This window comes from Centropristis striata, chromosome 4 (genome assembly GCF_030273125.1).
Source record: "Centropristis striata isolate RG_2023a ecotype Rhode Island chromosome 4, C.striata_1.0, whole genome shotgun sequence".
NCBI lineage: Eukaryota > Metazoa > Chordata > Actinopteri > Perciformes > Serranidae > Centropristis > Centropristis striata.
Genome location: NC_081520.1, coordinates 41,443,459 through 41,458,594, shown reverse-complemented (window position 1 = coordinate 41,458,594; position 15,136 = coordinate 41,443,459). Strand labels below are relative to the sequence as shown.

Below are 15,136 nucleotides of genomic sequence, written 5' to 3'. Positions count from 1 at the left end.
TGTCTCAGAAGAGCCCACAACCAGAGCTCTGACGCATGCACAGTTGAATGTTTTACCTTCTCCACAGATCACTGTAAATTTTTGCTGTGCGTGTGTGGGTTCCTATAAACACACACGCTTGTTATTTAACCAGAGAGCTGCAAGGATTGCACTGAATAAACACAAGTACATTAACGTAAACAGGACAAAAGAGAGCAGCGAAGGAGCTGGGTGCTGAGGCAGGGAACAAGAAAAACTGGAAAGACACAAGAGTAAATAATGTAGCCGGCTCTTCACACGGATACTGAAAGGGTCATGGGAATTTTCCTCTTCAGTGAACATGGGTTTGACTATCCATTGAAGGATCCTACGGGGGTTAGGGATGAAAGGGATGTTGCTCCAGGAAATGTAATCCCTGAAGCAAAAGCTGCGCCTGTGGCCAAAACTCAAGCAAGTTCTTAGGTTAGTGCTTAAGAGAGAGAGTTCAGGTGTTGCTTTCACAAAGTGCACAAGTAGGATGGAAGTGGCTCCAGTGAGCAAATGTAGTACATATGTGGACTATCATGGTAAAGAGAAGGCTTGATTTATCAATTTATATACAGTACAGGCCAAAAGTTTGGACACACCTTCTCATTCAATGTTTTTCCTTTATTTTCATGACTATTTACATTGTAAATTCATCAAAACTATTAATGAACACATGTGGAATTATGTACTTAACAAAAAAGTGTGAAATCATTGAAAACATGTCTTATATTCTAGTAAGCAAAGGGTGGTTACTTTGAGGAATCTAAAATACAAGACATGTTTTCAGTTATTTCACACTTTTTTTGTTAAGTACATAATTCCATATGTGTTCATTCATAGTTTTGATGCCTTCAGTGAGAATCTACAATGTAAATAGTCATGAAAATAAAGAAAAACGCATTGAATGAGAAGGTGTGTGTCCAAACTTTTGGCCTGTACTGTATGTCACAATCCAAATTTAGGGCCCCAAAGGTCTGGGCAGTGGCTAAAATGATAAACTGATGAATACAAGATGACACTGGTGAGGTGCATTACCAATTCTCCAAACAGCAAGTAATCCTATAACTCTCTGATGTCGTTATAGGCTTTAGTCATTTTTTAAAATCCATTTAACATTCTTTTTTCTCATTTGTTTTCGGGTCTCATGAGTTGTTTTTGTATGCTAGTTGTCTCATGATTTCTAGTTCTCAGGTCTCTGTTGAAAAAGAGATCTCAGTGGGACTCCCTGATTAAATAAATAAAATGAGTCATCCTTTGGTAGAGAGTGAGCAGCTTTTTTTATTCAAAAGAAGCTCGAGAGTGGACCCTCGGTATCACAAGGACACAACTGAAATGATGAACTGGATGCCTCACAAACACCTGCCTGGGAAATGCTTATTCTGCTTATTGTACTGTCCAGTGGTTAAATGAGTTAATAATTTTTAAAAAATGAATTAATAATAAATGGAACTAATACATTTCACAGAATATAATTCTCAAAATGAAATAATGGGATTTTTTTACCAGAACTAAACCAACTCACCCTAAAAATGTACATCTTATTTTATGAAATTTTATTTTCTGAACAACACTGTGAACAGTACAGGCAATCCGGAGAAGGTGGATGTTAATATTAAGGCTTGCTTGTTATTTGGCATTCACAAAAACAGGGAAAACAGTTTCTCAGCCCCCAATAAGTTTCTGTGGCTCAACTACAAAGCACTGTTTCAGCTGTGAGACAGAAAATTGGAGAAACTGCACGTAATGTAAGATAATGTACAACTGTTTTCACTTTTCATTTATGGCTCGTATGATGAAGGACACTGAGAGCAGCTGAAGCATGTATTTTTCTTTTAATGCCATGACTCAAAGACTTAACAGGCAAATATGAGTCAAATACAGGGCGAAGTACAAATAACATGAGCACCTTACTGTATAACAAATCAACACAAAAACACCACAACCTGTTACCTCAAGCTGCTGTATGTAGCTGACACGACAAAACTAGATATTGTCACATTGCAGGTCAGGAATTCAAATATAAAGTTAATGTCTGATGTAATGTTTAAGCTTTTATAAACAGACAGAAAAAAGGTACATGCAGCTTCACTGAAATAAAAAACATGTCTCAGGTTCAAAAGTGTATGGTTTAATCTGAACTGAAATATTAATAAATTCAGCTCCACTTTTTTAATTTCAACTTAAGCATTTCAGTTAATACAGTATACACAAGCCCTGTTTACATAGGCATGCAGGATAGCCTTCAACGTTGCCAAGAAAGAATTACTGGATTTAGACAAGAATAGATGTGTTATTAAATGATTACGGGGGCAGACCCAAACCCCCACCTTATACATGATGTAATAAAAAGCTTCAGGGACTTTTAACCAAAGGCAGACCTGAAAGTAAAGTCAACAATAGCTTCTGCACAGACACTCTTAGCCGCAGTTTCAGTTTTGTTGCTGTGAAGGGCTGAGTAAGAACAGCTCTGAGTGAACACAGCAGACAAAGACAGAAGGAAACTGTTGAGTGGCTGAGAGAAAAACTATGGTATGAGAGTATGAGACATTTTGGTTGGCTGGAGAGAAACTCGGATCAAATTTCTCTCGGTGAGGCGGGGACAGCCCATGAAACTTACATAATGTTGTTGGGATACAGAGCCAGAAGGGGTGTAAACAACACCGTTCTGAAGTGGGACAGGCTGTTGCCTGGTAACAAATATTTTGGGCAGGACGACAGAGCAAACATGGCCCGCCTTCCAAAAGGAAACAGGGGCTGGCCTCATGAGCACAGTGCAAGTTAGTGGCTTCCCGAAAATACGCTAAGAGACAGGGGCAAGCAAAACAAAGCACATCGGGGGCATTAGACAATTCTGTGTCTATTTTTTACCTGGCTGGACCGGAGTCTAGACCACCACAAGTTGTACACAAACAAACTCTCAAGGAGCAAGAGTTTATTGGGAGGATTGCAGCCAGCTAAACTCCATAATTTAGTCCACACTTTAAATGCAGTCATAACTTTTTAGTGGTTTTAGGTACATATGTACACATGGCACACACAAAGTTTTTATGATGAAGATGACACTCTATAGACAAATCTTTGTTACTCTTTGATACATTTTAAGTGTTTTATTGTTTGTTTTTATCATTCTCTGAAGATTCCCTGGACTCCTAAATGCAACAGAAGTCTGCAGAATCTTATATAGTTTTCAATGTTTTGCATGGTGTGCTTGGTGTTTTTTTTATATAGTTACATAAATGGAAATACTCAAGTAAAGTGTCTCAAAAGTGTACTTTAGTCTATCCTTTTCTGAAGATTCCCTGGAATCAGTAGGCTACTGACTGAAATTAAACTGTATGAAATGCAATGAGGTCTGCATAATTTATTTTTAAAAATCCACTTACTTACTGCTCATTCTTCCACAAAACAGGAGCCCTTGTAGCCACTTGTTGCTTCGTTTGCTGAATGCTCTGGTGTTATGTAATTAAGCACATTTACTTAAATACTGTACTTAAATACAATTTTGAGATATGTGTACTTTACTTGAGTATTTCCCTTTTGTTTAACTTAACTAAGCAAGTGTTGTACTTTTTACTCCACTACATTAATCTGCCAGCTTTAGTTTCTTTTCAGGTCAAGATTTAACATGAAAAACCAGAGCAATTTTAAGGGATTAGACATTTATTAAATTAAAGCTCATAACAGTCTATTAAGTAGTTAACATGAGCCCTATCTTTACAAAATTAAAACGTTGCTGACATAAATGCATCAATACAAATAATCTAATATTTAGAATGTATACAACAATCTGAGTGGGGCCATTCTGCATAAGGAGTACTTTTGCCTCGTTACTTTTACTTTTTTGACACTTTAAGTACATTTTGATGCTGTTTTACTTATGTACTTTTACTTAAGTATTGAATGCAGGACTTTAACTTGCAGTGGAGTAATTTCGCAGTGTGGTATTAGTACTTTTACTTAAGTAAAGTATGTGAATACTGGTTGTTTGACTCTAAATGTGTCTAACAACACTGTTTGCCCTTGGCTCCACGTGTTACCTAAACGTTTTAACCACGAACGACTAGCAACAAGAGGCAACAGTGTGTGTATTGTGTGTTGCAGTTTACAGGCTAACGTTACGACTAGCATGGATAAATACAAATAGTGTTTATAAACGCTAACAACGTTACTTATCTTTCCTTGTAAGTGTCTGACGTGACAACGCAGAAAAACAACAGCCGCTGACGGTTAAACCCGAGCTGAAACAACAACAGTCGCTGCTGTTCGCTGCACAGAAAGAATCCGGAAGCCATATTGTGCTGCTGCTGTCTGTGACTAAGACTGGGTTGCCACGGAAACCGGTTGCTAGGCAGCATAACAAAAAAGACCAATTTAACGTCCTTGCGTCAGAGGAGACGTTATATCCATGGCGACAGAACGCTACACACATGCAGCAGAGCCGTGGACAGCACATGGTCCCGCTTACCTGTTTTAAGCCTAAATAGATACATTTTACGTGGTAATACCGATTGTTTGAGATATTTTTAACAGAGGAAACATGTTTAATTTTGTCCATGTTTAGTTTATTTGCATATTTGTCAGCAAACTTAGCGAAAATAGCCGTGTTAGTCAGCAGTTACATCCGTGATTTCCAGTGGTGGAATGTAATACATTTACTCAAGTACTGTACTTAAGTACAATTTTTGAGCAACTTGTACTTGAGTATTTCCATTTTATGTCATTTTATACTCCACTGGAGGCAAATATTGTACTCCACTACATTTAGCTGACAGCTATAGTTACTTTTCAGGTCAAGATTTAACATGAAAAATATGATAAATTTGAAGTGATTAGACGTTTTTATAAATGAAACCACATAACAGAATATTGAGTTGTAAAAAATTAGCCCTATCTTGACATTAAAATGCAGCTTACATAAATGCATCAATAATAGGCTAACAATAATACATTTGGAAAAAATGAGTGGGTCTATTCTGCATAATGAATAATTTGACTTAAGTAAGTATTGAATGCAGGACTTTTTACATGTAGTGGAGTAATTTCACAGTGTGGTATTAACACTTTTACTTAAATTATGGATTTGAATACTTCCACCACTGTTGATTTCTTGCCCTTACCCCGTCATGTCCTGCTATTATCGTTCATTTCCCCGTGTGAATGTGGGCTGTTCGCCTGCGTTATCAGCTATTCACCTCAATAATTCCCCATCATGAACAACTTACATCGGCGGAGTTAGTCATCCCGGATCAGCAGCACAACACCGGTAACGGCAGCGCGGATGGGACACAGCGTCCTCCGTGGATCCTCGTCTCTGACGTGGTTGTAAGCGCTGACTAATAACTTGTTATCCCCAACTCTTCTCTTTTTGCTCACGCCTTTTCACACATCGGCTGGAGCTGGAGCCCTTTACACAGCAGCATGCCCGCCCCGAGACATTGTTTGACATCACAACCAAAAAAAAAAAAAAAAAAAAAAAAGGCTTTGTATTGTAGATTTTCATTCATGATTTGCCACCCGGTCTTCCCAGTAGCCCGTGGATTTAAACCCCCCCCCCAGCTGATGCCAACCTCCCACCTGCCACATTCCCACTGGTGTCCTCATGTAGGCTATAATAATGAATCATTTTCTGCTCGACCGGGTGATGTTTGCAATGACAGGCGCTGATTTCCGTCACTGCTGCCCACTGTTCATGACAAAATTTCTCTGCTGTTTATCATTTAGGCTGTTTTTTTAAATTGCTTTGAATGGGACTGCTTTTGCTGCTGTGTGACACAGAGTCTTGCCTACACTAAAATCCATAAAGATGTATGCAATGTAAATATTGGGTGCATTTTTAATGTACTTTAAGGTGATTTTCAGACCCATAGGCCTACCTACTTGGCACTGCTCTTGATTTCAGGTTTAGGGAGTTTTCAAAAAGATTTAAAAAAAACGAGGCTTTCCTCCCTTAAGCTCTCAAACTCCGAGGACTCCCGAGGGCGTGTCCTGAGAAACTTTACAGCAGGATTTCCCTTCTCGCATGCCTGTCGGGATTCCGTCCCACGGTGACATACTTTTCTGAGTGCTGCGTTAATAAGCCATTGTATAAGCCTATAGTATACCGTATGATGTTTTTCAGGTTATAGGCTACTTAATCCCTACATTATAGGCTATTCAGGCTCCAGTGTTTATGTGACATATTCTCTTTATCAAGCCCATCGCTTAAATAGGCTACTTATGTAGAAGTTAGTAGTAGTCGAGGGTAAATATATATTTTTTATTACATGAACACAACACTCCATAAATGAGTATAGCATAAAAGGAATATTATAATATACCGTCTTGACGTAGCCATGATCCAGACAATGTTCCAATCTAGATATACGCATAGATGGTCCTAAATAGATACTTTCCATATTTATCACACCGAAGTTTCTTAAAATTTCCTCTCAGAAATTGTCAGACGGTGAGAAATATCTCGTGCCTCTGATAGTATAAAAAAAAACATCTATTATTATCCGTCGGCGAGGTGAGCCTCTGGTGTTGTGTTTGGTATCCTTGGTGACGTTGAGGGATTCCCTCTCCCACTGAAATGGACCAAAGGACAAATATGGGCTATGTACGTCAGCGGAACTCCTTGGAGGCGGGGCTACACGATAGAAATGCCTTGGTATTTTTCGAGGAGGATGGATTCATTCATAAGACCAGATCTGCTACCGTGCACCGTAATACTAGCTCACGTCCTCCGGCGCACACTGAGTGGACTTTATGGATTTATAATCGCATATTTGACGAACGGATAAAGGAGCGCGATCCGAGGATTTAAAGCTGAACGAGAGGACTTCTTACCCGGTTGAATTGGGACGCTTTCCCCCGAATCGCGGGGAACTGGATTAAGCTTCTTCATGCAACTTTTTTGGAAAGAAACCAAGAGCATCTCACCAGGGAATAGCAAAAACATCAGCAACGGTAAGTCCACCTTGACTTTATGTCAACAGTATATGTGTTTGAAATAAATGTTTGCTGAAAATGACGTTTAAAAGTAGGTCAGAAACATCTGTCCACCGCTGCCCGTCTTACGAGTCATATTTCCCTGTTGATATTTAATTCGCAAAATAGCTCAGTATGCCGGCACGTATAAAACACTCTTGTTATTATATGATTTATCTTAAATGATCACTGGAATTTGCAAATAAAAGTAGCCTAATTAGTCTCGCTGGTGGTGGGATGATCCAACTTTATATCAGAGCTATATATATCAGCTGCTGTTGTGTATCACTGGTTCTCTGCAATGCCTGTAGGCTAACACCAGTCCTTTTCTCCTTACAGTACCCCTTCTTAAGTAATCTTGTGTTTGCCGCTGCCCTCCGGTTGCAGGTGACATCGCCCTCTCTCTGATAACTGCAGGTGTTGCGTTCTCTCTCGGTCCCTCCGGGGAGATGTACCAAGGGTTCCCCGGCGACCCAGACAGCGGATCCCGTGAAAGCTCCTCTCCATCTATAGAGTCCCAGTACCTTTCCTCCGTGGACTCCTTTGGAAGCCCGCCGACCACCAGTGCTCCGCAGGTAAGTCAGAGCCTATTCACAAGATTTATGATGTAGTCTATATTAGAATTATAATTTGAATGAAAAAAAATCAGCAAATGTTAGAGCTGCTTTTTCTATAAATAAATGCCGCATGTGTGACTTATGCACTGATGGACCTGTGTTTATTTTACTGTATATTGCAATATAGGCTAAATAGGGTGAATAATGTGCTTTTGTCCACACATTTCCAGATAAAAAAACTCTGCATGTTGTCAAATGTACAATGTACTGTGTAGATGGTAAAGTATATTGAATAATAATAAATAATGTAGCCTATATAAATGTATATTTTTTTAATATGCTGTTTCAGAGGCTATTACTAGTGCTTATTCTGACAGCATGCTTTGCATGTAGTAGTTTAGCAACCCTATGCGTTTATGACATTATGACATATAGGCCAGGTCATAACCAATGAGTCAAACAGCATAGCCTGAAATGTGCTATTATATTAGGATTGATCAAATTGGGCATATATTTTAATTCTACATGATATTTGCATGACAGTAGATATTCATATAACAGAAAAATAGCAGATGTATACAAATAAAGATACAACGATATATAAGCTATGACTCATAGGCATTTAATGCCACTTTTACTTTGCATTTTTAACATAGGCTGGTGATATTCGAGTGTAGGAATCCATTATGTTTGTACGGCTGTGTTTTAGATATAAACAGTGTCGTTAAGCATGTAAATGCAGCTCTATGTGTTGCTCCGGTAGCCCCGGTAGCAGCTCGCAGGCTATGACAACGTGCTCCGTTTACAGCACGCCGCAGAGCGGATGACAGGGCTGGAACCCTTCTACGTCAGCGCCGAAGACCCGCCCCCACCCGCTTCTCTCCTTCCACGCGCTCAGCTCTCCCCTCGCCGTGACGTAAATGCTCGTTCTATTTTGGATTGCTACGTCGCGTTGCCAAGGGGAACACCGGGGGTGTGACGGGGGAGGAGGAAGAAGGAGGGGGGAGACGCGCTGAGAGAGAAATGATTGGTCGAGGCGGCCGCTTTCAGAGCTGCCTGTCCCAATGTCTCATCACGCTTTCAATGAATAATAATGAAAGTCGATACTGTCCTCCTCGGCTCTAAAATAAAGATTTGAGCTTTCTTTATGTAGGTCTATTTAAAAAATGGAGAAAAAAAAGGAAAAGTTGTGACACAGCAACAAACATATTCTAAGCTGAATTCAGGATTGCACTTAATTTATAGTCTCCTGCCATTGTTTTATTGACTCTAACCTAACAATTCAATATTTCCAATATTTTCTTAGATAGTAAGATAATATATTTTTCATACTTTCTGAAATAAATTACTACTAAGTAGTACTTACTACTACTTCTACTTGTTCCAGTTTGCTTACAATATCTTCTTCAGGCCCACATTAACCATTATGTTTATACAATTAAAAAATATTAAAGATACTGCTCAATGTTGTAACAATTTTACATATGTTCTGTCATGCCATGTATCATAACTAGAATTGAAAGTAAACTTATTTGTATCTATATCCATTTCTAATCTTGTAATATACAGTGCTGTTCATTTTTAACAATGGACCCTTGATGGCAGCACTTTGTCAGTTTCACGATGGTGACAATTGTTTTTTTTTTAGTATGACACTTTAAAAAAAGCAGCTGACTCCAACTTGTTCTCTCTCTGTTAGTTCTGATGTGTTTACTGGCCTACAGTGGCTTTACACGATGTGTAAAACTGTATTTTTTCTTGTTTCCTGCAGGAGTGTACCTCAGCGGGAGCTGGTTTGAGCATTGGCAGCGGGCCAGGGCCCAGCGTCGGAGGGGAGATGCCCGGTTCATTCGTGCCCACCGTCACTGCCATCACCTCCAGCCAGGACCTGCAGTGGATGGTACAGCCGACTCTCGTCTCCTCCCAGGCCTCTGGACAGAGTGGGACCACTGGGACCACCACCATGACCCAGCCAGTCTCACTGGTTGACCCATATGACATGCCCGGACCCAGTTATTCCTCGGGGTCTGCATTCACCCCGCCAAGTTCAGAAACACCGGGCCCAGCACCGGGCCCCATCCGCCAGTCCAGAACCCGCAGCCGCCGTACACGGGAGGAGTCTGTGAGTGAAGATGGAGATGTTGGTGTGTTAGTAAGTGTGTGTGCTTGAACAGTTTGTTGACATGTTACACATCCAGTGTAGGTATGTTGTTTACACGGGCGCCAAATCAGATTCAGCTTCGGGGCTGTGCAAAAATACTCTAAGGGACATGGGTAATACACAAAAATGGGCATGTTTTGATTTTCCTTATCCAAAGCAAGGGTCAAATGACAGAGCATGCTGAAGGCTGCATAGATATTTGGCTTTATAAATTAAATCGACCTCACACGGGGAGAGAAAATCAGGTATATGTTGGGTTAATGTGGGAGAAGGATAACCAATATCAACAAAGTTTGAGGGAAATGTTTCCACTTTTATTAAGATTACAGTAAATTTGTACCCAAAACAACCATAGCTGGAGTGGGTCACCCTCACTGCCCTTCCAGTCTGCCCACTCTACTGCTCGGACATATCACTACATTTTCAAGAACAAAGACAAAACTTTTGTCCTAATCCATTTCATCTTTTTCCTCTTCAACTAAGCTAACACCTGAAGAGGAGGAGAAGAGGCGTGTCCGGCGAGAGAGAAACAAGTTGGCTGCCGCCAAATGCAGAAACCGCCGACGAGAACTCACAGACAGACTGCAGTCGGTGAGCTTGGCCTTGTTTTAGCTGCCAGAATGAGTAATGATCATAATTACATGCTTTATGTTACTGCACATAGCATTATGGAGTGTGTTAATAAATGTGTACATGTAAGAGAGATTATGGTTTATGGTAATGGGGTGTTTAGCTTTGGTGAAGACAATTATAGTCCTGGAGACTACTGTACCTACAGTGTTTAAGGCATAATTAATGGGTTCTTATATAAACCACCTTGCATATTCAACTGCAGGTGAGGAAGGTATTCCTGCTGGGATGAATAAATCCACCTCCACATACACTAGACGTTTGGTGAAGCTAACAATCCAACTCTCTCTCTTTCTGCTGCACATCTTCTTTCCTCTTCCACTCATTTCACCCTCTTCTGTCTTGTCCCCCTGTCCGATTTTCTTTTATTCTCTGTCACTGCCCACAGGAGACGGACATCCTGGAGGAGGAGAAGGCAGAGCTGGAGGCTGAGATCTCTGAGCTGCAGAAGGAGAAGGAGCGTCTGGAGTTTGTCCTGGTGGCCCACCAGCCGAACTGTAAGATCCATTACCAGGAGCAACCACAGCAGAGCTCGGTGCAGCTCCCTCCAGTCCAGCCCCAGCTCCCTCCCCAGACCTTACAACCTCCTGTCTCCATTGTGGGCTTGGCTGTGAAGGAAGACTCTTTCTATCTGCCTCCTGCCTACACAGCCCATCCGGCCTCCACACAGTCCCAGCCTCCGGTTCAGCAGCAAGTCCAGCAGCAGCCTCAGCCAGGGATAATGCAGGAGGTAGAGTTTTCTAGTTCTTTCTATGGCTCAAGTGAGCCGGCACCAGGCGGGCCGTGCCTCATGGCCAGCGACAGTGGTGGTGGTGGTGGTAACCATGACGATGCGGCCATTGGCAGCTACAACACCTCATACACATCTTCATTTGTGTTCACCTACCCAGAGGGAGCCTGCGGGGTCAGTGCCAACCAGCGGAACAGCAGTAGCGAGCAGTCATCTGATTCCCTGAACTCGCCTTCGCTGCTGGCGCTCTGACTGACCGACAGACACACGCGCTCACATATCAACAAGCACATACATTATGCTCGCTGGAAGTAGAGGCTGAGGCAAGTACATGCAGAGTACCTATCAGTCTCAGAGATTGAGAAAAAAAACAACCAATCACTTATTTCTGATTGGGTTAAAGTTTACAAATTCATGCATTCCAATCAAGAGCCATACAAATAGTTGCACATTATATTAGATCTAACCTTTAACAACAACATATACATCGTTTCTTGTTTTGTATTATCAGAAAACCTGCAACTGGACAAGATATGTGAATTAAAAAACTGAGTCACAAAATCCCAGTCCAAGTTGCAAATCTTAAGTGCTCTGAATTAACAGATTAATTCACAATGAAGATTCCCAATCTTCAACCTGTACAGTACATCGAGTAAAATAGCTCACTTTACACTCCAACAAGCACCAGTGCCCCCACCTTGTTCCCTCTGTGGGTTGACTTTTCCAGTGCTTTTGCTCTCATCCTTTTCCATCCTTTTCTTCCTCTCGCTGAATGTATTTGTGCAAATCTGAACTAGGGACGAAGGACTTTGTTCAGGGTCTTTTCTTGTTGGAGACAGACTGCTGATTTCACCTCTAACCCTTCATCTGCTCGACTTTCCTCTGCTTCTTCATTTGCTGCTTGGACTTGGCAAGTTGGGGATCTGAGTATCACCATCAGCCTCCACTAAATCTTGTGCTTTCTTCTCTCGTTTTTAAAAAAACAAACAATTTCTTCTGCCGTCTACCTACCACTACTGCCATGCGACCCATCTCTGCCCATCTGTTTCTCCTCTTCTGTCTCTGTGTTTCTCCCTTTCTCTGAAGTCTTCGACCCCAGAGAGCCCGAAGACCCCCGAGAGCCCTTGGGACCTTGAGTGAAAGACGGCCCAACTAACACGCCCCTTTGCACCCTCTCATTCAAGGACATGGATGCAAAGCAGATCCTTACAGTGAACAGCAGCTAAATAACTTTAACACATGCACACGGACGCATAATTGATGAACGCAAAATGCAAGACGGATGCCACTGTCTTCTGCTGAGCCATTTTTTCAAAGTTCACACAATGAAGATTAGAAACGTCTTGTGTTGTGAGGCCGGGTAAACGTGAGGATGGAGAGAGGTTTAGAGGAAGGGAGGAAGGAAGTGCGACCAAGCTGGACATACTCAAATAGAGAGGTGATGGATAAAGAGGATGACTCTCATCCTAACCATCCTTTTTTTGGAACTGAATGTTGAAAAAAAAAGAAAGAGCCAAATGTTAAAAACAAAAGCAAAAAAGAGAAAAAAATCCTGCTCTTGCCAACTGTGTGGAAGGGTGGCCTCAGTAAAAACACCTCCGTACCACAGAGCCTCATCACCCTGGGCCTACATGCGTATATTCACATCATTGCTTTCAAGTCTCTGAACTGAAGATACAGACGTGTTGTTGCAGCGCACAAGCTCCGTGTTTTGCTCAGAATAAATCAGATGTGAACCGATGCCTTTATTTAGAGGAGAGACGTTTTTTGTAGTGATTCAGACAACCTCTAAACATTTGGGCTCAGTGGTCTCTGTACCTCCCCTGTTCTCTCAGCGGAGACGAGGTTGGGGTGCGTTTATTGTGAGTGCGTCCACTCTGAGGCACCTGGCCCGTTTATTTATTTCTTTATTGAGGTTGATGTGGCGAGTGAGCACAAAGACACGACCTGGAAACAAAAGGGGGAACACGTGGGCAGATGTCGTGGAGTGAGCGTCCTTTCTTTGCCTGTGAATTTGTACAATTTGTTTTTCCTGTATGTTTGAGTGAGAATTGTTATATATTTTAATGTTTATGTTTGTTTGTGTGTTTGATTGTTTTTTGCATTGACCTCTGCTTTCACTAGTACTGTTGCCATTTCTTGTTTTGTTTATTGTTTTATGTTTTTTAATCTGGTGATTTTCCCATATGTTACTATTATTATTGCATTGTAACTATTGTTTCATTATTTTATTGTATTTTCATTTGGCAACTTTGGAGGCATGTTGTGCACTACAAAAAAGAAAAAAAAATTATAAATCTATATGCATATACAACATATATACAGGTAACATGTATATATAAGTGTATGTACCATGATTGTAAAGTATGAATGTCTGCAGATCTAAATGGGATATTTTTGTCAATGAAGAACAAGATAAAATGTTACTGAGGTTTAGTTTTAAAATAAATATTTTTATAAAGGAACAAGAGTAAAAAAAAAACTATAATAAATTTAGAGTACTGCCCTGTCCCTCAACATGAAGCACGATGTCACTGCCTCTATCAATGTGTATTTATGTTTTATAAATGATATAAAGCACTATCCAAGTTACATTAAATGTATGTTTATAATTATGATGTTAGAAGGTTGTGGTAACGCCTTTGTTTTGTTTGTTTGTTTTTTCTCTGTGAGGTCTGTCCCAAAGCTACTGACACCTTAACGCCACTTGGTCCTTAGCAGACGCAAAATGAGGAAAAAAAATAGTGTGATTGATGTCAATACACATATTAAAAGTGTTCAGACTACAACATAATGACTAAACTGTTTCATTTAAGGACAAAGTATTACATACGCAGTATGCATTTCTGTCCACTATAAACATATCACTTAATAACATTGTTATTTCCTAACTGAAACGTGTGTTTGAAGGATAACCGATATGAACATTATCATGTTAATCCATTCTTGTACTCAAGCAAATATGTTGTCTAATTGAGATTAACATTTAACATGTGATTGTATTTGCTGGATAAGAAGCTTTATTTTCAATAAATAAACATGTTTATTAAAAAAAACAATGGCTAGATTAATGGCATAAATTTGTGTTGAAATGTGGCTCTTGGTGGTCAGAAAATGGGCAGACCTCATTTTTAAAAAAATGTTGAATAAGGACTGTGTTTGTACAGATGTTGGAGATGCCTTTTGATTTCTCTCCAAATGCAAATGTGATGAGAATATGTTCTGGTGTCAGAATAAGCATAAAACATATTCAATAGTTCTCATGTACATAGGTTTTTGTGGTGCTACTTATAGTATACTATAACGGCAAGGCAGTTTCACATTGTGTGGTGGAAGGTTACACATTGATGACGCTGAGGCTCCAGACAAATTAATGCACTGCTTGTCTCATTGGGACATTTAATTCAGAATGGAAGCCAATAACAGTGAATTCCCAGCAGCTGAAGCTCTGAGAGCCCAGTAATCACTCTGTGATTTCATTATGGTTTAATATCAATTGCCTGCTACATCTTTAAGTGTGATAAACAGATATGGGAGGGCCTTTGTACCGTACCTACAGCCCAGATCACCACACAGCATATTAGACTCATTCTGTCGTCTAGTTTCTTTGCCCTGGACTTCATTGAATTTGTTTTAATTCATCTTTTTCTGTAAGGTTACAATCACCAAAGGCTTGCTGATGAATTGGAAAAGGTGACAGAAGGAAACGGAGAAATATTTAGCTATCATTTATCAGAGAGAGAAACTGCCTGCACCTACTTGTACTGTACAATGGCTACGTTAGCATTAACTGAACAAGAGCTTTCCTATTTTTCTATGATGAGGTGAATGTTGCTATGTATTTCTATTTTTCCACAAGTCTCATATACGCTCTGATTTCATATTTTTCCCTGGTATGAAATGCAATACTTATTATCCTCTTGGATAAACATAATGTAGCAAATCATGCAGTGCTCAAACTGACTGCTACTATATGTCAAGTGTGATGATGTATTGCTTTAATTATCGACTTTTGTTACAATATTAAAAGTTAACCTCTATACCTATTGTAACCTTTGGGTTTGAGACAATCGTCATGAAGCA

General features: G+C 40.3%; 1 protein-coding gene across 1 annotated transcript; it reads left to right on the top strand.

Moving 5' to 3' along the window:
• Positions 1 to 6,685: 6,685 nt before the first annotated feature.
• On the top strand, positions 6,686 to 13,576 carry fosb (FBJ murine osteosarcoma viral oncogene homolog B). The gene is made up of 5 exons (XM_059331521.1): positions 6,686 to 6,954; positions 7,363 to 7,550; positions 9,304 to 9,684; positions 10,177 to 10,284; positions 10,712 to 13,576. The coding sequence occupies exons 1-5, from the start codon at positions 6,891 to 6,893 to the stop codon at positions 11,303 to 11,305; spliced, it is 1,335 nt and encodes a 444-aa protein (XP_059187504.1). The 5' UTR covers positions 6,686 to 6,890; the 3' UTR covers positions 11,306 to 13,576.
• Positions 13,577 to 15,136: the final 1,560 nt, after the last annotated feature.

Bases quoted from the DNA above. Each gene is read 5' to 3' on its own strand.
- fosb (XM_059331521.1), top strand. From the start codon at position 6,891: ATGCAACTTTTTTGGAAAGAAACCAAGAGCATCTCACCAGGGAATAGC. The intron at 9,685-10,176 runs GTAAGTGTGTGT...TCTTCAACTAAG, and splicing joins ATGGAGATGTTGGTGTGTTA to CTAACACCTGAAGAGGAGGA. The intron at 10,285-10,711 runs GTGAGCTTGGCC...CACTGCCCACAG, and splicing joins TCACAGACAGACTGCAGTCG to GAGACGGACATCCTGGAGGA.